The following is a 23,499-nucleotide window of genomic DNA, read 5'->3' on the forward strand; positions in this document are numbered from 1 at the left end:
AAATCTATTATTTACTACAATAATGACAGATCTGCAAATCAAGCTTACTCCTTAACTTCTCCATGACTATGAAATACTTTGTGTGTTTGCCCTTCATGTACTTGTGTGTATCCCTTTAGTAACACTGAATACATATCCTCCAAGCCCAATTTCCTAGATGTTGATCCCATAACCAGGCAGGTGCCAATAGACTACCATATTAGGGCATATGGAAACTTTTCAAAAACATATGTACATGTATCTAAAGCCAGAGATACTTCATATATTCTCTTTTCAAAGGCCAGCATTATGCTTGTTTTCCCCAACCTCTGCCAGTGTTATGGAAGTGTTTCCTGGTGGGTGGAGCCTCTATACTACTTGGTTTGATTGGCCAGTATTCAACATAGCCACTATTACATGTACAGTGCCTCAGACATACCTGTTAGAGTGAAGGTGTCACTCTTGGCAGCAAAGGCAATGATGCCAGCCACAATGACAACAATAGCATTGCGTCCCACGGAGATGAGGAACAGCATCTTCCTGCCAATCCTCACATAAGTGCTGTCATCCGGCTGGACCTTGGTGATCTTCAGGTCTTTCAGTTTCTGAAAGTATGAAATAGTTAAATACAATGAGTCAGACAGGCAGTCATAGGCTGCACAGTATGCACACCTCAGTGCTGTGGCCACGTTTGAGCACTGCTCCTCAGTGTGGTCATGTTACTCAAACTTACTAACATGAACAGATTAGAACAGACATCTAGTATGCAGCCTCCCAATACATATCCTTCCTTCAAATCATATCCCTCCCACCTTTAAATATATGAACCTAATAGGAGTATATATCATTGTAATGATTACAGTACTAGAATTATCATTATTGTTACTGTGGATATCATGAAAAGAATATCCAAAATACAGTACAAAGTATGTTTTTACATACACTTACTGGTATCAAATATTTTGTATACTACAGTAACCTTAAAAAAGGGTACTGACCCAAACCTTACCCTCATCAAGAGTAAGACAACTATGGAACATAATCCTAGGGTCAAATCTTGCCACCTGGTGTCCCCGATGTTCTCAAACAGCTTACTGAAAGCTTCTATTACTGATTCACTCTGGTATGACAGGCCAAACAGTCCCTTCAGCTGTGAGGAAGCAATGGAGATAGCAGCAGCTGAGGTGAAGCCTGCTATGACTGGCTTGGATATGAAAGTGATAAGGAATCCTGGAATATCAAAGAAGAACTATTACTGATCAGTTTGAGAAATTATGTTCTGCAGTAATTCCACACTCACTCAATGATGGAATACACTGGTTAAGAAAAAGAGATCATCATCAATTCCTTATGTCTGATGATTCTGAGTAATAATATGTGTAGTTTAACTGAATAATCACAAAGATAAGAATAAGATGTTGGAGAAACTGTAATACAAACTGAATGACATTAATAATAAATCCTTTAACTACACAAAACAGAAAATGTGAACAATGGGAACAAAAAATACAGAAACAGAAAAGAGAAGTCTACATACCTAGATTACAAACGGCAGCAGCAAAGATGATGATACCACTCAGGAAGCACAAAAGGATGGCATAGTCTGGGTTCTTGTCGACAGAGTATTCATGGGTCATGATGGACATAATGGCAGTGGGCCCAATGGTGATGTCCTTGCAGCTTCCCAGGAACATGTACACAAAGCAGCCCATGAAGGCCGAGTACAGCCCATACTGTCGGGGGAACAATGTAGATAGATATACATGGTAAAACTGATGTTTGAAGAAAAATTGATGTGACAAAATGTAAATAATTGGTGGAAACAAGATCAGAGTAAAAAGGTAAATGAAGTGGTTTATTCCATAATCTTGAATTCTGTTATTCTACTACTTTCACTATGTTATTGCATTTATTTTTTTTCACTCCTGGTAACTTCAATATAATTCTCAATGACTTGATCAGTTTTTGTGACTTTCAATTCTATTTAGGAAAAAGAAATACAAAAAACTTTCATGACAACTTTCAACATGACATGAGAAGCAAATCAAGGCTCTAGTGTTGCACTCACATTAGGTGTAAGGCCAGCCACGAGGGCATACGCGATTCCCTGAGGGATGACTGTCAGGCCCACTGTCAGGCCAGCCACCATGTCCCCCTCCAAAGACTCCAGGTTGTACTTGGGCAGCCATTGGGTGATGGGCAGTCGCTGGTGAAGTGTCTTTTTGCTGAAGAATTTTCTTGCTCTTGCCTGTGGGAATATGTCTTCATTTTAGAATCATGCCTTATGGGTCTTCAAGAATGAAAGCATGTGATGTAACTGAATTTTACTATCTCCAAGTCTTTCTGTTTATTAGGATTTAAAAACTACAATGAAATATATATATATTTTTTTTATCTGGTTATCAGATAAAACTGGAAAAGGTGATAAAGGCATGAAGTGTTGATCAACAGAGAGAGAGAGAGAGAGAGAGAGAGAGAGAGAGAGAGAGAGAGAGAGAGAGAGAGAGAGAGAGAGAGAGAGAGAGAGAGAGAGAGAGAGAGAGAGAGAGAGAGAATGTATATGAATAAAGATCTGGAAACAGGAGAGTGTAGTTCATGTCCTGTATGCTACACGTACACAAATATAACAAGGTAAATAAAGACACCTGCAATTCTACCTGAACAATGTCTGAAACAGATCTGGTGTTGGAGTTTTGATTCATGGTGAGCTTGCCACTCTTCCCCTCCTCCGCCTTACCCAGGGATGCTAACTTCTTTTCTGTGGGCAAAATTGTAACAACCATTACTTTACTGCCTGAAGAAAAACCAAGTGATGTAGAAATGGTGTTCAACTCATCCTGAAACGCATGTCTGAGAGCAAAATTATGTAAAAATGGTCTTCAACTCAGTCAGAAGGAGGAATAGTGTTCAACTTTTTAAAATTCAAAAGAGAAACAACAAAACGTCTCAAAATTAACTGGCTCCTTTCATGATTATCATACTTTTTTTTTGGGGGGGAACAACATTTAAGACTTTTCTATATATATATATATATATATATATATATATATATATATATATATATATATATATATATATATATATATATATATATATATATATATATATATATATATATATATATATATATATATATATACTCGTATATATATATATATTTTTTTTTTTTTTTTTTTTTTTTTTGTCTTTGGCTGATCTTGATATATTAAAATAAACACTTGTATGTATATAAATGTCTGTCTTTAAAATATATGTAGTCTCGTTTCACTGAGAGTTTGATTGCAGTTGATTTTTCAGTGTTTATTAGTTGGTTAAAACTTGAATTCTCACAGAGGTGCAGGCGATTGATTGTTCAGTCAAGTTTGCTGTGCCCCGTTTGTTCATATTTCAGTGTTTTATTGAAGCTTTCGTTAAAACTGTGAATGCTTTTTGGCACACACAACTTTGGCTAGCAATACAAAACTCTAAATTCTACTGTGTGTGTGTGTGTGTGTGTGCTTCTATTTCTATAGGATTGAGTCAAGCTCGTTATGTCCCTTGTGTGTGTGTGTGTGTGTGTGTGTGTGTAGCAGCACGTGTCGGCCAGGTGGGTCTCCGCCATTCCTGTACTGCCAACAATAGTGTTTTTATCTGCCGGGTGTGTTCCCATTATGAACGCTGGCTGGCGTGTTGGCGGTGTGGGCGCTTCTGTATCTGTTATCGCCCCACACAATGAACCATACCTGTTTTCATACTAAATGTGCTAAAAATAATCTGCAGTTACTCATGTGCTTAAAATCTATAGTAATATCTATCTACTTTCCTCTGACTAACAATATATAAGATGAAGTTTGGAAAGTGTTTAGTAATGTTCTACAAACACCTTCTGAAGCAATACAATTTGATCAGCGGAGCGAAAACAAAATATTACACATGAGATTACGACAAAGACAGAAGAGCATCAATTCCGGACTGATTACTACAGAAAAAAAAGAATCAGGTTATCAATGAGCACTACAAAGTCCACACACACACACACGAGGGCTACATTCCATTCTATCTTAGCGCTGGTCTTGGTCTGGCCCATAACCAGGACGTGGGAGAGATAGCCAGACACCACGTGGTTGACACACAAACATTTCGCATTCTCAAAACGTTTCACCGCCTTATCTCGCTGCTTATCACAAATATGGGGATTACGAGCGTTTTCAAGGATGTTTACGTGGCTCTCGTAATAATTTCACATAGATTCTGCATATATGAAGGTAAAAGCACCATTGAGAATCCGACTGAACATCCCGATGGCCTTTTGAAAATATAGTCTTGAAGGAACAAAGAGTTTAAGGATACGGGACATACATAAACCGCCTAACACCTGCTACTAGTCCCAAAGCACACTTGCAGTAGATTAGTACAGTAGTAGGTTAGTGTACTCCTCTTATAAATAGCTAGTCATGCTTTATAAAGGGCACGCCACGTTTAGAACTGATGGCTTCTTGCAGCTTCCCGTGTTTTCTTATTTTCTTAAGTTCATGACGCCGCTGCAGTACGGTCATACAGCCTTTGGTTTGAGAGAAGGCAGTATTTTATTATGGTCTTCTTTCGGGAGGAAACCAAGCCTTTCTTACTTCCTCCGATGACAAACTTGCTAAGATCGGACTCGGAATCATTCTAGGGTCGAGACTTAATGAGGCTTTCAGAAGGTTACAGGCGCTTTGGTGAGAATTAAGTAAGGAAATGTTTTCCTTACTTTCTTGTCTTATTCACCCTTCAATACTGCAATGCTATTTCCCCTTCACCTCTTACGCACACCTACACACACACCTACACACATACATACACACTAAGCACACCGGAAGCCAAGTGACAGAAATGCCAACAGGAATCCATATTTTTTTTACGGAATATACTGAAATGCTCAATGAAGCGATGGATAAATGATTCAGAAAACACAATTATACGCTGACGAGCTACAAAAGGTAAAATAAAGTAACAAACTTCAGTCTATCGTAGTGATCGTAGTGAAGAGGATTCCTGCTGGTCGTTAAGAGAGGCCAGTTCGCGAGGTAGGAGATGAGTCTGTGTGGTAATCAAGCTACAAGACTTCCTATGATCCACAGCTAAGTCACCCTGGTCTGCGGGATGAAGACACCAGCTAACCCTGAAGGATGATGATAACAGCTAACTCTCATGCATGAAGGCACAATGTAGGTCCGTGCTCTTAAACGCTCTGAGTCTTCACCAGGACTTATTTCGAAGGCCACAGAGATGATCTGCTGGGTTCTCATGGGTGTTTCTTACTAATGGTACAGAAATTTTTGTTCATCTATTACTAAGAAGAAGAAGAAGAAGAAGAAGAAGAAGAAGAAGAAGAAGAAGAAGAAAAGAAATGGAGGAAGAGGAAAAATAATCTTACAAACTATTTTGAAACCCCCAATAACTTTCATTACAACTAGTTAAAACATTTTCCAAACATCCTAATAAGTCATTGCAAGCTATAAGTTCCGTCATACCGCCGAAACGTTTAAGAATACGAAACCAAACACACACACACACACACACACACACACACACACACACACACACACACACACACACACACACACACACATGACCCACGAACATAAAACCAACCACAAATCAGAGGAGTTTCGAGTTCACGTACCTAATCCCGAGAACTTTATAATCCCCACTTCACCAGATGAAAAGAAAACGAAGACGAGAAGAAACAGAAACCGGGGAAAGAGACACGAGGCAGCGATGAAGGAGACACGACCACAAGAACGATACCAATGCTACTGAGGAGGAGGAGGAGGAGGACTGGAAGACTGACAAATAGAGCAATCAGCAATCCCAGGACAGAGGGATCATTCTTACGTCACGCCCAATGCTTATCACTCCTATCACTCCCGAATAACAAAAATGGCATGTTTGAGTTTCAACGGCAGAACCAACCACCTGCCTACCGCAACGCTATTATCAAGCTGCGGACTGCAATGGGAGTGTAGCGTTGTGTTTGTGTATACTAAGGGTAGTTTAGCCTTGCCGTGACCACGAAGACCACCACCACCACCACCATCACCACCATCACCACCACCATCACTACAGTCACAACAACACTCCCGCATGTAGATGAATGAAAATAATAATAGTCAAGGATGGTCACGCTTTTATGTGTGTGTGTGTGTGTGTGTGTGTGTGTGTGTGTGTGTGTGTGTGTGTGTGTGTGTGTGTGTGTGTGTGTGTGTGTGTGTGTGTGTGTGTGTTTGTGTTTTTTTTTTTTTCCGTATTAGCAAGTGAGGTAAAATACGTTGTTTGTTTTTTCTCTTGTTTACTCTTTTCTTTTTTTATCCTAATGTGTGTACGGATATTCGTTTTTTTTTATAATACTCTCCCTCCTCTTTGTTCCTTTTTATTCTCTTTCTCGTTTTTCATTATCTTTTCTCCCTCTTTCGACATCTTTTTCTTTTCTTTTCTTTTCTCTTTCTCGTCTGTTTGATAATACGTTTGTTATCTATTTTTCTGTTATGAATTTTCAGCCACTTTTAGTTATCAAAGTGTTACTGGGCTGGGAGAGAAAAAAAAATGGATAACAGAAAAAGCATGATACTGCCGATAGAGTGACGGTAAAGGAGGAGAAGGAGGAGGAGTGGAGGGGGGAGGGTTGATGGACTGATGTTGCCCATTAACTTAAAACGATATGAAACTCTAAACATCGCCAAAAAATAAAATAAATAGAATAAATCATGATAACAAATTAAAGGCAACAGAGAGAGAGAGAGAGAGAGAGAGAGAGAGAGAGAGAGAGAGAGAGAGAGAGAGAGAGAGAGAGAGAGAGAGAGACTGTTAATTCTTGATAATGAATCTAATCACACAGAGGTAGGTAGGTGTGTGTGTGTGTGTGTGTGTGTGTGTGTGTGTGTGTGTGTGTGTGTGTGTGTGTGTGTGTGTGTGTGTGTGTGTGTGTGTGTGTGTGTGTGTGTGTGTGTGTGTGTGTGTGTGTGTGTGTGTGTGTGCACCTGAAAAGATATTATTATTATTTATCTTTATCATTATTGCTACTACATTATCCTTATCATCATACTTATCAATAACCTGTCTACTACTACTACCACTACAACTACTACTACTACTACTACTACTTCTACTACTACTGTCTCCCTGAAAGAACGAGGACGTGTGAGCTTCGTCACTCACTCCCTCTCATGCTGACCATTCTATAGACACACCTGACACACCCTTTTAGTTACGTGAACACCTGTAGATCTCTCTCTCTCTCTCTCTCTCTCTCTCTCTCTCTCTCTCTCTCTCTCTCTCTCTCTCTCTCTCTGTGTGTGTGTGTGTGTGTGTGTGTGTGTGTGTGTGTGTGTGTGTGTGTGTGTGTGTGTGTGTGTGTGTGTGTGTGTGTGTGTGTGTGTGTGTGTGTGTGTGTGTGTGTGTGTGTGTGTGTGACGTTATATCCTTTCCTATCAGTATGATTGATGCTTTTCATTACCTTTTTCTGGTTTATGGGTACATGGAAGGACTGAGTGAATGAAAGATTGTTAGTCAAAGTTAATGAATGTCGGTTAGATTGTTACTTATTAGTTAATTGTTAAGTCAGGCAGCCAGTCATGCATTCGTTCATTCAGTTAGTTAATTCATTATTCAATCAGTCAGTTTGTTAGTTAGTCAAGAATTCTGTCTGTCAGTCAGTCAGGCATTCAGCCATTTAAACAGTCAATTAATATAGTAAATCAGTCGGTCACTCAGACATTCACCAGTCAGTCAGTCAGCCACTCACTCACTCACTCACTCGCTCACTCACTCACCCAAGAAAATCAAATCAATAAGTAAAAATATTAACCAATCAAAAATAACACCTAAATAAATATATACATGAATAAGTAAATGAATGAATAAATAAATAGACAAACTGAAATATAAAAGAAAAAAAGACTAAAAAAACAACAACAACAACAGATAAATCGAGTGTGCCGCAGCGCTTCTCTTAATAAAAACGTAATGGATAAATAGATACGTATATAATCTCTAATTCTAACGTGCACGTATAGGTAAACTATACCTGAGTCACCACCACACCTGTATATAATCTAGATATGTGCTCATTGCAACTGCGTTAAATAAGGTAATTTTATGAATTATATGTATACAAAATTAATCATATATAATGTATAACTTAGGTAATCTTCAAATTATATGCTATTTCTTCATAATCTTTACATTAACAATACCATTTCCAACTAACTTTTCAGCTGCTCCTATTGGTATTTGATGTTCAGGGATGTAATAAGCTGAGAGGAGGAGGAGGAGGAAAAAATAACAAGAACAGGAAGAACAAGAACAAGAAGAACAAGAAGAACAAGAACAAGAAGAAAAAGAAGAAGAAGAAGAAGAAGAAGAACAACAACAACAACAACAACAACAACAACAACAACAACAACAACAACACGAAAAAAAAAAATAAGACAAAAAAACGCAGGAGATCCCTCAGTGATCGAGCCGTTAAGATATGTGAGACAGTTTTCTTCAGTCAGCGGGTTTACAAACACTTACCTGTCCTCTCAAGTCCGGGGCAGCGAGAGTGGCCCCGTTGATTGGCTCTCCCACCACCCCTCAGTCTATCTATCCATTGCTGTCTCAATCATGACTCCGTACAGCAGCTTAATGTTAAACTTCCACAAGGTTAACACGGGGAAAACATAACTTTCAGACACCCTTATGTGACTGATACGATACTTTTTTTTGTGGTTTTAACACACACACACACACACACACACACAAAGACCACCATCAACAAGACACATTCAACGGAACAGACTCATAATTGTAAAGTTTTCTGAAAGGCAGGACTGAAGCAACACTGATTCTTTTACCACACACACACACACACACACACACACACACACACACACACACAAGGACTACCATCACCAACAACTAACTTTTAGGGACAGACTCAGCGGCAGAGTTTCCTACCGGGCCGTGGGTTGCTTCTGAAGGTGCTGGTGCTGCAGGGGGAAGCGTGCACAGCCTTCAGGAGTCACCGATAAACTGGCCACCTACTGCGTGGCTTTTATCTACTCAGCGTGAGGACATCATGATAGTGCTTTTCATAATACCGGGTAGCTGGATTGGTTAATGGCCCGCGCTGACTGACCCCGTGCCCCGCCCTCCCCCAACACACACACACACACACACACACACACACACACACACACACACACACACACACACACACACATACCTAAGCCACCACCCCGCCACTGTTGTTCATTAAGGCCCCGTCCTCACAAGCCTCGTAAGCCGTCTTAAGCCCATTATTGAAGGCTGGGAAGGAAAAGTGGCGTGAATTCTCAAGTGCTGCTAATAAAGGGTCCTCGAGAGGCTTAAGACGGAGCTCAATTTTTATTTATTTTTTTTTCCTAGGGATTATATTTGTACTTCACGTAATACTGCAATGACATTTCTAGTTTCAAGTCATTCTTCTTCCTCTTCCCTTCCTTTTCCATGCTATCCCAGTCTTTCCTCTTCCTTCGGAGTCTCTCCCCAGTCCTCTCTCTCTTTCTCTCCCCCCACGCCTGTGAGCTAATAAGGAGGGATTCATTGCTGATAAATCGCTAGATATTAGGTGGAATGACGTGAAATAGAAAAAAAAAATTGACATGAATGGGGAAGGTTGGGGATCTTTGTCTGCTGTGGAATCATAAAGACTGATGATGAGGTGAAATAACTCAACCCTAAGAAGGGAGAAAGGGATGTGAGGAGGAGAGAGGCAGAGGGGTACGGGGAGGGAATGAGAGGATGAAGGAAGAAGGGAAGGAGAAAGAGGAAGAGAGAATGGGATGAACACGGGAGAAAAAATAAAAAAAAAAAGGAGAAAGGAAAGAGAAAGAAAGAGAGATCTATAACTTGGTAAACCTCAACGAACTTAAGTCTAACACTGTAACTTCTTAATGATAAAAATAACATATGAGTTAAAGAAAAAAGCCCCTTCAAACGCTCTTCCCTACAAGTAAACAGGAGAAGCCAATACGTAATATATTCTCACTTGCTTATTTATACACAACATAGAAGCAAAACTGTTGACAGAACATAATCCCTCACAGAAAACCTTTATTTACTATCCACCCTCCTATTCCCACACACACACCCCTGTCTGTAATTTACCTCCACGCTGTCTGCCACCCTTCCTCTCAGCCTCTTTCCCTCCTGACCTCAAATTCTGACCCATAATGCAACACCCGCAAGAAGGGAGAGCGTGGAGAGAGTCTCAGCCATGCATATGTCTGTGATGCTCTTTTCCCAGTGTCAGATGCCTTATTCATGTCAGCAGGTGAGGTACAGGTAAACGTCACACGCCTCTGATTTAATTTAAGTCACCTGTCGTATAATTGTGCTTTTTTTTTTTTTGTTCCCTCGTTCTTCCTCTCGAATGTCAGGTAAAGGAACAATTATCTCGCTCGCTCTTTGTTTTCTCTTCCTCCTTTTCGTATGCCAAGTAAAGGTACGGTTCTTTCGCTCGTTAGTCTCTTTCTTTTCGTATGCCAAGTAAAAGTACAGTTCTTTCGCTTGTTGTTCTCTTCTCTTTCTTTTCGTATGCCAAGGTACAGTTCTTTCGCTTATTGTTTTCTCTTTCTTTTTCGTATGCCAAGTAAAGGTACAGTTCTTTCGCTCGTTCATTCACCTCAGTTTCAAGTCACCTGTACTGCAATCAGTGCTATTCTCTGTTTCTCTTAGTAATGACAGCAGGTAAAGTGAAATGGACACTTGACAACTCCTATGCCTTACCTCAGTTTCAACTCATCTGTACTGCAAAGCTTTTTTTTCCTTTTGTTTTCCTACTTTTTCCTTACTAGTAACGACAACTAAAGTGAAAACACACTCCACCACTCCTTCCATTCCTCACCTAATCTTAGTCTCAAGTCATGTATACTGCAATATTTTTTTCCTAGTGTTCTCACCCATGACGAAACGTGCAGTGGAACAGGTACTCGACCAGTCCTGTTTCTCCTCACCTCCTTACCTGGAAAAAGAAAGTCCACCTAACCTTGCCCAGGAAACTAAAAGAATTCAAATAGAATTCAATAAGAGGAGCAGGAGGGAAGAGAAGAATATTAAGTTGGTTCTCCAGGTGTGCTGACCGAGACCCGAGACACTGAGGAGCTGAACACTGCAGGGGCACATTCTTATATCGCCTGTAGTTTGCATTAGAAGTTCAGTTTGTTGTGAAATATTTACTGAGGAACTTAAATAATGCTTCCAAATTGGGTTGTTTTGTCGAGATGTTGGATTTGCGTGTATATACTTTTGTTTACGTGGTTTCAGAGGTTTGTTTTGTATACTTCTTTGGTTAAGGGGACGCGGAGACTTGTTATAAAGAGAACAGTTTCTTGTTTTTTTTTTTTTTTTAATTTAGAGTTTGTTTACTGAACTGCGGGTTTTCCTCTTCTCTCTCTCTCTCTCTCTCTCTCTCTCTCTCTCTCTCTCTCTCTCTCTCTCTCTCTCTCTCTCTCTCTCTCTCGTTCCCTTCCTTCTTTTTTCTTCTCTTTCTTTACCTTCCTCTCCTTATCTCTCGTCCCCTTCCTTCATTTTTTTTTCTTTCCTTACCTTCCTCTCCTTATCTATCTCTCTCTCTCCCTCCCCACATCATTTCTTTCCCTTCCCCCATTCTGTCCTTCCTTCCTTTTTCTCCTCTTTCTTACCTTCTCTTCCTCCCTTATCTCTTTCCCTCCCTTCCATTCCTCCCTTCCTTCCCTCTCCCCAACACGCGTACTGCATCACACCGCCACGACCTCTAGACACTTCACAAGGGCAATCTTTGTGTGTTTGTTTGATTTTTCCCCTCCTTGGAACAGACCCTCTCGAGATGATCAGTCCATATACTCGCGTGTTGATAGGTGAGACATTGATCACACACCTTTCTCGAGTACCTTTCACGCCAACCTGCTGCGACTTGTGTTTACGCAGGAATATTAATTTATACTGCTACTTCTGCTGCTGCTATTGCTACTCCTTCATATCTTCCTTGTGGTTATATTTTTCTACCAGTAATCCACATCAGCTCCATTATACTGCATACACTGCATTACACGTAACAATAGCAAACTCCTAACAAAGCCTCCTTGTTCCAGCCACGCAAACATCATGCAACACAAGGAAAACGATTAAGTAATGACATGGGACACAATACATCTCTCTCTCTCTCTCTCTCTCTCTCTCTCTCTCTCTCTCTCTCTCTCTCTCTCTCTCTCTCTCTCTCTCTCTCTCTCTCTTTTCGTTCACCTTGTCCAAACTCTCCTTCAGGAAACGATAAATAAACAGCCTTTCCTTTATTTCCTTTTTTTTTTATCTCCTACAGACTACACACACACACACACCACACACACACACACACACACACACACACACACACACACACACACACACACAGACACACACACTTGAGCATGAAGGTCAGCACGCTAAATCAAAGGGGTTCCCGATCACACACAGCGACATTCGTGCTGATACACTGCAAGGCTTTCAGACCAGCAACGTTCCCACCACTGAGGAGATGAGAAGGTCGATGATGACCTGGTAATTCCTTCATGATACCGCTTACCACTGCTACTATTACTACTACTGTTACTACTATTACTACTACTACTACTACTACTACTTTTTTTTATGTAGAAGCACCGGCCAAGGGCAACAAAATTTATGAGAAAAAAAAAGGGCCCACAGAGATGCTAGTCCCCTAACAAAGTCAAAAGCGGTCATCACAAATCAAAGGAAAAGTTTTTTGAAACCTCCCATATACTACTACTACTGCTACTGCTACTACTACTACTACTACTACTACTTGACTCCTTAAAATAATTGTGCATGAATGAATTAATAAATGAATGAGTGGATAGATAGATGAGTGGTTGGTTGGATGGATGGATGGATGGATGAGTGGATGGATGGATGGATGAGTGGATGGATGGATGGATGGATGGATGGATGGATGGATGGATGGATGGATGGATGGATGGATAAATAGATGGCCCAAACAGGAAGCACGGTCTCCAAACTGCTTCCCAAATGCTTCCCAAATGTTCCTAGACGCTTATAAACAATATGCAAACCAATGTACTTGTAAACATTACTTCCAAATGGTTTTCTGGTGTGCACGTGGCTTACAAAACCTTTAACACCATTTTCGTAACCTGGTACAACTCGCAGAGGTAAAATGAAACAGGCACTACAAGAATCTAACTTCACTATTCACCTCTTTTGCTGTGAGTAGTCTCAGTGGCGCCTTTTGAAACTATAACCTTCAACTTGCAACACAGCATTTCACCTCACAGCAAAGGGTTAATCTATCATCGGCGCTTTACGTAACTTCGACAGACTGAAATACCAAAGCGATAAGTGTTATATAAGCATCCGTAAGTGTAGTCGAGTGGTCAGTGAACTATATGGTGTCTTAAGAGCATTTACTGGCTGACAATGATTCGGTACTGGATCATAAGTGTGAAGGAATATCGAGAACTGTGTAACTTCTGGTGTCGCTTACAGGGATCGTAAAAACATGAAGTAAGGGAAGCTGCATCAAATTATTAGGCATACACGTGGCAGTCCTTCCAGCGTCACAGTATGAAAACTACAGTCTGACCATACAAGTCTGATCATCCAAGCCTGACCATCCAAGCCTGACCATACAAGCCTGACCTTCCAAAAAATATACACAAGAACATGAGGACATAAGAAAAGTAGTTAATAAGTCAGTAGCAGTCCTTGTAGCTAGACCATCCGAGCCTGCAAGAAATCTACAGTCTGACCATCCATCTAAGCTTGCAAGAACAAAAAAAGCCTGCACGTGTTAAAAGCCCAGGACGAATAAAACTACTACTACTACTACTACTACTACTACTACTACTACTACTACAATTACTACTACTACTACAACTACTGCTGCTATTACAACCACAGGGGCGAGTAGAAGGTCATTCCGTCTTTGGCTGGCGTGCATCCCTTCCGATAAGAAAGAACAATGTAAACAAAGTGACGCTGAGGTGTGACGTGGGAACAGCCCCCCTGATGCACTGTGACGCGAGGCCGGAGCAAGGATGCCACACAAAAACTGATGTGCTGTCTCGTCAGTTTTATTTTTTATTTATTTGCTTATTTATTTATTTATTTATTTATTAAGCGTGCGGTATCGTATGTTTTTTTTTCTTAAAGCACATACACATACACATAAACATACTCATACGCACACATATACACACGCTTTATGAGGCATCAATTTCATTCGCTACCATTATGCGTCCTGCGCAAGATAAAACGAAGTAAATAAATGAATAAACAAAATAAATAAATCAGCATAAAACATTATATTCTTCCAAAAAACAACTCAAGTTTATCACTAACTACTCATGACGTATTTTAATAATTTCCACGTGGTTTACATTTTGAGTCATATTTATCAAGTACGTTTAAATAAAGACAATGTTGTTTATTGTTTACGCAGAAGCCTCAATACCAAACACCTTGTCACTCGCTTTAACTCCACATCCCGTCTCCACCTCTCTCTCTCTCTCTCTCTCTCTCTCTCTCTCTCTCTCTCTCTCTCTCTCTCTCTCTCTCTCTCTCTCTCTCTCTTTTTATTTAAACATATATTTACAGAAAGGCTTAAAATTCCACGTTGAGTATGGAATTATTTAAAAAGCCTATGATAGTATTATTTACAGGAATAACACTATACATACTTAACATAAAGATAATAATACTAACACAATAATACAATAAAAATTTAAAGCGCCAGTGGGGACAGGTGCGTGCTACACCAGCTCTCTCTCTCTCTCTCTCTCTCTCTCTCTCTCTCTCTCTCTCTCTCTCTCTCTCTCTCTAACCCCCCCCCCCCAAGTCCTTTATTTAATTAACGTTACACTCACAGTTTACATTCGTTCCCATAATGTAGTGTCACTGGATCTGTTTAAGTAATTTCCCATATCAGGCCTCAGTCACCACCACCACTACCACCTGTGTACGGTAATGTTGTGCTAATGTACGATGATCGGATAATTGAGGCGAACGTACTTTTTATAACATTTTTTTTTTAAAGCTTCGTTGGTTAATGTGTTTTTTTTTTTTATTTATTTATTTTTTAGATCACTTATATTCTCCGTTTATTAGTGTAACGTTTAGAGAGAGAGAGAGAGAGAGAGAGAGAGAGAGAGAGAGAGAGAGAGAGAGAGAGAGAGAGAGAGAGAGAGAGAGAGAGAGAGAGAGAGAGAGAGAGATAGAGAGAGAGAGAGAGAGAGAGAGAGAGAGAGAGAGAGAGAGAGAGCATTGACAGACGAAGTTGTGTTTGCAAGGAGCATTCATTTAAAGATAAATATGACAAAATAACTATAAAAGACGAGACATGAAGTTGACTCTATCCTGTAAAAATGCAATTAGGTAAGAACACACACACACACACACACACACACACACACACACACACACACACACACACACACACACACACACACACACTGCAATGACGCACGTAAGACAAACATAATGCGCCAGGGAAGTCAAAAAGCCAGCCTCTGAAACAACGTGGCGTCACCAGGCGAGCCACTGCCGAGCTGAAGTGAGAAATTCCCCTCCTGGCGCAGCTGTGTAATGAGTGGACCCGTGAAATGATTAATGTTAGGAGCGCCAAAAAAGACCAACAAGAACTGGGGATAAGATAGTTGGATGCAGTTGTCTGATAATGACTTTTTCTGTATTTTTTTATTATTTTTATTCTATTTTCCTCAGGCAGTTTAAATATGTTTTGTTTTTTTGTTTTTTTAGGGGAGAAAGATAGATGTGCATTATTTTATTATTTTTTTGTTTGTTTTTTTGTCAGACACAGTTTATACATGAATGTCTATTTGCTTTTATTTATCTATTTATTTACTTACTTCATTCATTCATTTTATTCATTAATTTATTTTTTTTAGTAGAAGTGAGGACCAGGTGTGCATACAGTACTTATTAGCCATCTGTATCCGGTACTAGTCTTTTTATAATCTGATTTCTATAGTGAATCATACATGTTTCTTGAGTTTCTTGGTTGCCCTCTCCTGAAATCAGTAAGTTACCTATTGAGCTTAGTAAAAATATTCGCCTTGAAAGTCTCTAAGTAGTTTTATGTAACTTTGATTTACAATTCACTATTTCATCAACTTCCAAGAAATTGCCCCGGACTGGAAGGGTTAAGAGGCTCCAAACAGGTACAGGTGCTTGTCAGTTACTGGTTATTCTTCCTTTCTTTCTTTCTTCCTTTCTCCTTTTACTTATATTCTTTCTTTTTTTCTTTTATCTTGTCAGTTACTGGTAATTCTTCTTCCTTTCTTTCTTTATTTATTTATTTATTTATCTACTTATGTTCTTTTCTTTTCTTTTTTTTCCTGCCTGACGTATTTTACAGAAAATCCACATTATTTGCTAAGCATTCCAGAAAAGGCTACGAAAAAAGTAGGACGTGATGGGTGGAAGTATTAGTTATCTTGTACTGATTATTTACTTTTCTTTTTTGCCTGACATGTTTTATGCAAGACACGACAGATTTTTATTTATTTATTCATTAATTTATCTTTATTTATTTATCTATTATTTTTTTGGGGGAAGGGGGCAGCTGTACATTTACTAAACACTCTAAAAAAAAAAAAAGAAAAATAGGGATGTAATGGAAGAAGGTGGCTTTTGTCTGATTCCGATCTATTTTTGTCTTTTTTTGGCTGACACATTTCATACCCCACACTCACTCCTTGACGCAGCTGCACGCCCCACACGAGTCTCCGAGAGTCTGTGTAAGTCAGCAGGTGGTGGGCGGCGGTGGCGGCGGCTCAGTTCAATTCAATATGATAGCCGAAAGGGGGCCACAGCACAGCGCGCAGGTCAACAACAACAACAACAACAACAACAACAACAACAACAACAACAACAACAACAACAACAACAACAACAACAACAACAACACACACACACACACACACACACACACACACACACACACACACACACACACATCACCTGCTTCACTGCCTGCATGAACAGCACCACCACCGTTACTACCACCATCATCATCACCACCACCACCACCACCACCACCAGGATCTCGGAATGGTTTCTTTCCTTCTTTTATGCACGAGAGGTTTTGGTCAAGGCCAACAAGAAAATGAAATAAAGTAAAACGTAGAAATAAAAATAAATAAATAAATAAATAAATAAATAAATAAATAAATGAATGAATAAATAAATAAATAAATGAATAAATAAATAAAAAAAAGACCACTAAAGGTACATACCAGAGGACAGGATAATCCACATAGTTAAAAGGATAGTTAAGTGTCCAGTGTTAATCAGTGTTAGTGTTAGTGTTAGGTAAGTGTCCAGTGGTCTACAGTGGCAGGCTGTGGTCAAGAAAACACACACACACACACACACACAGTCGTTGAAGATGCCAGCTCCCCACAGATAAATGTTCAAATAGTGAGGGAATATTTAAGTTCAATGTTAGTATTAGCGTCAGCAGGAATAGAAAAAGAAATAGTGGGTTGCTTAAAAAGTTAGATTTAAAAAAGTGTACCCATAGATAGTAAGGATAGGTAAGGATAGGTAGATAAGGATAGGTAGGTAAGGATAGGTAGGTTGGGGTAGATAGGAACTGACGCTTTGTTAAACATCATGGAAGTTGTCTTTGTTCATTTAGTGCAAGAAACTTCTATTGTTTTTCATGTTGAAATATCGCCACCTAGCACAGCCTGATCATGAGGTGCTGGTACAAACACGGATGTTGTTTTTGTTCCCTGTGTGTTACGCGGGACGTGACTGGAGGCAGGCAGTTTGGCAGCGGGCTGTGTGTACGACAAGAGGAGCGCTACCAAGAAGTCTGTTGTGCATCTCCGTTGAACTCAGTACTGTGTTAGTGTGTGTACAAAATTCTAAAAAAATTAAGTGATGTGATGTCGCTGTTTAACTGATAACAAAATGCAGTGACACATTCCTAACGTCTGTCTCTCCAGTAATCCGAGACGTAACACCATTAAACTTTTCCACGTTATTAAATTATTCCGGAACGAGTGAACTCTCCCGTTGTTGGCGTAAATAAATTGTATATACTGACTTGACCGAAACTTTTTTTCAAAGCCTCATCATATCCCGCTGCCTTAAATCTAATGTTTCTGCAGCTGGCGTGACAAACAAACAGCCAAGTAGGGGAACAAGAGAGAGACAGGAAGGAATAGGGTTTCAAACAGAGAGGTATATGAATGGAATGGACTCAGTAATCATGTTGTTAGTGCTGGAGTCATTAGGTAACTTTAAAAGAAGATTAGACAAATGTACAAATGTATGGATGGGGATGAGAGGTGGAAATACGTAGGTAAGCATGTTTCATACAGGGACTGCTACGTATAGGCATGAAGGCTTCAAGCAGCTTCCCTTACGTTCTTATGTTCTTATTAGCTTACTGTTCAATGCTCCTCAGTACCGCCCTTCATTATGCCAGTGAGGGCCCGGCCAGTGCGAGGACAAGCGGCAAGTCCCTGTGCCTGCATCCCTCCAGCTCCTGTTACCTAACGCAGCGGAATTAAAGCAACGCCACACTTCACCATGCTTGTTTTTGGCGAGGAATAATAATAATCCACTCTTCTTCATCCCAAGGTCATAAGCCTGCTTCTTTACTTGTTGAGAGAGAGAGAGAGAGAGAGAGAGAGAGAGAGAGAGAGAGAGAGAGAGAGAGAGAGAGAGAGAGAGAGAGAGAGAGAGAGAGAGAGAGAGAGAGAGAGAGAGAGAGAGAGAGAGAGAGAGAGAGATAAAAAAAAAATTGACGGGGACAGAAGCAAAAAAAAAAAAAAAATAAAAATAAACAAAAATGGACGAAAACATGGACCAAATATAAATAAATAAATAAACAAATAAAATGAAAATACAAAACACGAAACACACACACACACACACACACACACACACACACACACACACACACACACACACAGACAACACGGACACAATGACATGATGAGCTGCTTCCTCTATCGCGGGTAACGTCCATCATTATTTTATCTGTACCTTTACGTATTCTATGACGCTTACCGACCACTGACACCTCCCCCCACCACCTTGCACCTGCCTGACGCACCGATCCTATCAATCATGTACCTTGTCAGTCTATCCGTCTATCCGTCTATCCATAACTAAAACCTAGTCATTTATTTCTCAGTCTACCTAAAAAACCTACCCACTTATCGACTTATGACTTATCTATCAGTCTATCCGTCTATCCACTACTAAAATCTAGCTACTTATCAATCAGTTTATCTAAAACCTACCCTCTTATCCACTTATCTGGCATTCTATCTGTCTATCCACTTCTAAAAACTACCCATTTATCTGTCAGCCCTTCACTTATCCACCAACCTGTCAGTCAATACGTCTGTCCACTTCTGAAGCCACACCCTTGACAAATCTTAACATCCTTCTGTCTAATCAACACATGTGCTTGTGATGTTTGCTGAGCCACGATTGTAAGGAAAAGAGAAGAATAAGGAGGAGGAGGAGGAGGAGGAGGAGGAGGAGGAGGAGGAGGAGGAGGAGGAGGAGGTGCTTACGTGTTCAAGCAACACATACCGAGAGAGAGAGGGAGAGGGAGAGAGGAAGGTACACAAGATGAAGAATTATACAAGAAGATCTGGTTGTGAATTAAGAATCTCACATGTCAAACCAAGCAAAGCACCAAGGTTACAAAAAGACGCTGCTTCTTCCTTCTGCGTCGCCTACACGTGTATATACGGGAACTCTACCCTTGCCATGCCCGTGATTTAGGTGGTGTGTCCCGGTTACTCCTCCCTCTTCTGGCCTTAATGAAATACGTTACGCCTTTGAGTTATCTCCGCGTAGCTAAGAAGTGTCCATATTTTAAAACATTTTTACGCCGCACCTCCACTACATTCAAGAGGCTCTACTAGTTGAAGTTACACGGGTTTTTAAGGGTGATTTTATGGTTTTAGTGACAGATTAACAAATTTCTATACATGACTAACAGGAGGAACACTCATGAAAACGCGGCTTATCATCTTTGTGGCCTTTGGAAATTGCCGTGGTGAAAAAGCGGTGTTTCTGAATACGATACCATGTTTGTATGTATAATAACACCTTCTTCTTCCGCTGTGTCGCAAAGTACCGTCTCTATCTTGCCACGTTAGTATATCTCCTCCTTTCCTTCTTTTACCTTGATAATCCTGCCTGTATAATACTTCTTCCTTCCTTCCTCTTTTGATGCACAGGAGAGGAAGACTCAAAACACAGTCAGGTAAGAACAAGGCTCTCTCTCTAACTGTGTCTCTTTCCATCTCACTAATCTTGCGAATGTCACTCCCCTTCCTCCTCCTCTTAAACATCTGTATATACACACGTGACTAACAGGACAACGGTATCCCTGCATATAAATCCGCTTTTCCTTGTTAGAAAGCGTCAGGTGGGTGGGTGTGGAGGAAGCAGTAGACACCTGCCGAAACGATAATTACTCCCAGTGAGGTCTAAAGCACTGTTTAGGGGGTGCTGTGAACTTATCATTAAACCCAGCTGTGACCTCACTGAACGTTTCCCTTTGTGTCTCACAACACAAGGGGGTAGTCACAGCCTGCCCTCTAAAGACAACTCTCTTCCTCCACACAAAACTATAAGCACCTAATAACACACACACACCCTTCACTCAAAAAATTTTAAAATCATCATGGCGACTCCTACACCAGCCTCGGAGTCCCCATCTGGGGAGGGGACCATAAATGTCCCTAGGTCGGACTGCCTTTCTGTCGACGACCTTAAGTGTCTTGATACCCCCCCCCCTCAACTTTTTCTTCATTAACTTCTGTAACATTTGCGGTCTAAGATCTAATTTTCAATCTGTAGAACACCACCTCTCCTCTTCTAAACCTCACCTTCTTCTCCTCACTGAAACTCAGGTGTCTGAGTCAACTGACAGTAGCCCCTTTTCTGTTCCCTCCTACTTTCTCTATCCTCATTTTCGATCCAAAGCTGGATGCTGCGTTTATGTGCGTAATGACTTAACCTGCTCTCGTGCCCACGCTCTTGAATCTTCCGAGTTTTCCACCATCTGGCTACGACTACAGAGTCACTCTCATACTAAATTTATCTGTGCTGTATACCTTTCACCTAACTCCTCTGACTATAAGAAATTCTTTGACTACTAATTTTAACTTCCAAAGTGGAGCACATTCTGACCCTCTTCGCTTTTGCAGAGATCTCCATTCTTGGAGACTTCAATGTTCACCACCAGCTTTGGCTTTCCTCTCCCTTCACTGACCATCCTGGTGAACTAGCCTTCAATTTTGCTATCCTCCACGACCTAGAGCAATTGGTGCAACACCCTACTCGTATTCCTGACCGTCTTGGAGATACGCCCAACATTCTTGACCTTTTCCTGACCTCTAATCCTGCTTATGCAGTCACCCTTTCATCTCTCCGTTGGGCTCCTCCGATCACAGTCTCATCTCTGTATCTTGTTCTATCGCTCCAATCCCTCTTCAGGATCCCCCTAAGCGAAAGTGCCTCTGGCGTTTTGCCTCTGCTAGTTGGGGGGACCTGAGGAGGTATTTTGCTGATTTTCCTTGGAATGATTACTGCTTCCATATCAGAGACCCGTCTTTGTGTGCTTAGCGCATAACAGAGGTGATAGTGTCTGGCATGGGGGCGTACATTCCTCACTCTTTTTCTCGACCTAAACCTTCCAAACCTTGGTTTAACACAGCTTGTTCTCGTGCTATACATGATAGAGAGGTGACCCACAAAAGGTACTTAAGCCTTCCATCACCAGAATCTCATGCACTTTATATTTCTGCCCGGAACCATGCCAAGTCTGTTCTCCAACTAGCCAAAAACTCCTTCATTAACAGAAAGTGTCAAAACCTTTCAAGATCTAACTCCCCTCGTGACTTCTGGCATCTAGCCAAAAACATCTTTAATAACTTTGCTTCTTCTTCTTTCCCTCCTTTATTTCAACCAGATGACATCACTGCTATCACATCTATTTCTAAACCTGAACTCTTCGCTCAAACCTTTGCTATAAACTCTACCTTGGACGATTCTGGGCTTGTTCCTCCCTCTCCTCCACCCTCTGACTACTTCATGCCACCTATTAAAATTCTTTGCAATGATGTTTTCCATGTCCTTAGTGGCCTAAATCCTCGGAAGGCTTATGGACCTGATGGGGTCCCTCCTATTGTTCTCCGAAACTGTGCCTCCGTGCTTGCACCTTGCCTAGTCAAACTCTTTCAGCTCTGTCTGTCAACATCTACCTTTCCTTCTTGCTGGAAGTTTACCTACATTCAACCTGTTCCTAAAAAGGGTGACCGTTCTAATCCCTCAAACTACCGTCCTATTGCTTTAAATTTCAGCCTATCTAAAGTTTTTGAATCTATCCTCAACAGGAAGATTCTTAAACATTTATCACTTCACAACCTTCTATCTGATCGCCAGTACGGGTTCCGTCAAGGCCGCTCTACTGGTGATCTTCTGGCTTTCCTCACTGAGTCTTGGTCATCCTCTTTTAGGGATTTTGGTGAAACTTGCTGTTGCCTTGGACATATCAAAAGCTTTTGATAGAGTCTGGCACAAAGCTTTGATTTCCAAACTACCCTCCTACGGCTTCTATCCTTCTCTCTGTAACTTCATCTCAAGTTTCCTTTCTGACCGTTCTATTGCTGCTGTGGTAGACGGTCACTGTTCTTCTCCTAAATCTATTAACAGTGGTGTTCCTCATGGTTCCGTCCTGTCACCCACTCTCTTTCTTATTATTCATTAATGATCTTCTAAACCAAACTTCTTGTCCTATCCACTCCTATGCTGATGATACCACCCTGCACTTTTCCACGTCTTTTCAAAGACGTCCAACCCTTCAGGAGATAAATATTTCACGCAGGGAAGCCACAGAACGCTTGACTTCTGATCTTTCTAAAATTTCTGATTGGGGCAGAGCAAACTTGGTATTGTTCAGTGCCTCAAAAACTCAATTCCTCCATCTATCAACTCGACACAACCTTCCAGACAATTATCCCCTCTTCTTCAGTGACCCTCAACTGTCTCCCTCTTCTACACTGAACATCCTCGGTCTGTCCTTTACTTATAATCTGAACGGAAACTTCACATCTCATCTGTAGCTAAAACAGCTTCTATGAAGATAGGTGTTCTGAGACGTCTCCGCCAGTTTTTCTCACCCCCAGCTGCTAACTCTGTACAAGGGCCTTATCCGTCCATGCATGGAGTATGCTTCACATGTCTGGGGGGTTCCACTCATACTGCTCTTCTAGACAGGGTGGAATCAAAAGCTTTTCGTCTCATCAACTCCTCTCCTCTAACTGACTGTCTTCAGCCTCTCTCTCACCGCCGCTATGTTGCATCTCTAGCTGTCTTCTACCGCTATTTTCATGCCAACTGCTCTTACGATCTTGCTAACGGCATGCCTCCCCTCCTCCCGCGGCCTCGCTGCACAAGACTTTCTTCTTTCTCTCATCC

General features: G+C 40.8%; 1 protein-coding gene across 12 annotated transcripts in view; it reads right to left on the reverse strand.

Moving 5' to 3' along the window:
* The window catches only part of LOC135104295 (sodium-independent sulfate anion transporter-like), a 93,949-nt gene that overhangs the window by 17,096 nt on the left and 53,354 nt on the right, over positions 1 to 23,499 (reverse strand). For 9 of the 12 annotated variants that reach the window (XM_064011517.1, XM_064011515.1, XM_064011514.1 and 6 more), the window contains 5 exons: positions 2,637 to 2,737; positions 2,048 to 2,227; positions 1,517 to 1,712; positions 989 to 1,209; positions 419 to 584 (listed from right to left, as the gene is read on the reverse strand). In XM_064011517.1, the coding sequence (XP_063867587.1) occupies positions 419 to 584; positions 989 to 1,209; positions 1,517 to 1,712; positions 2,048 to 2,227; positions 2,637 to 2,681 (808 nt within the window). In that variant the 5' untranslated portion in view covers positions 2,682 to 2,737. Of the gene's footprint in view, positions 1 to 418; positions 585 to 988; positions 1,210 to 1,516; positions 1,713 to 2,047; positions 2,228 to 2,636; positions 2,738 to 5,623; positions 5,644 to 8,903; positions 9,078 to 23,499 lie in introns of those variants that run through there. The other 3 variants (XM_064011518.1, XM_064011519.1, XM_064011520.1) reach the window with 3 other exon arrangements.

This window comes from Scylla paramamosain, chromosome 10 (genome assembly GCF_035594125.1).
Source record: "Scylla paramamosain isolate STU-SP2022 chromosome 10, ASM3559412v1, whole genome shotgun sequence".
In the NCBI taxonomy this organism is placed as follows: domain Eukaryota; kingdom Metazoa; phylum Arthropoda; class Malacostraca; order Decapoda; family Portunidae; genus Scylla; species Scylla paramamosain.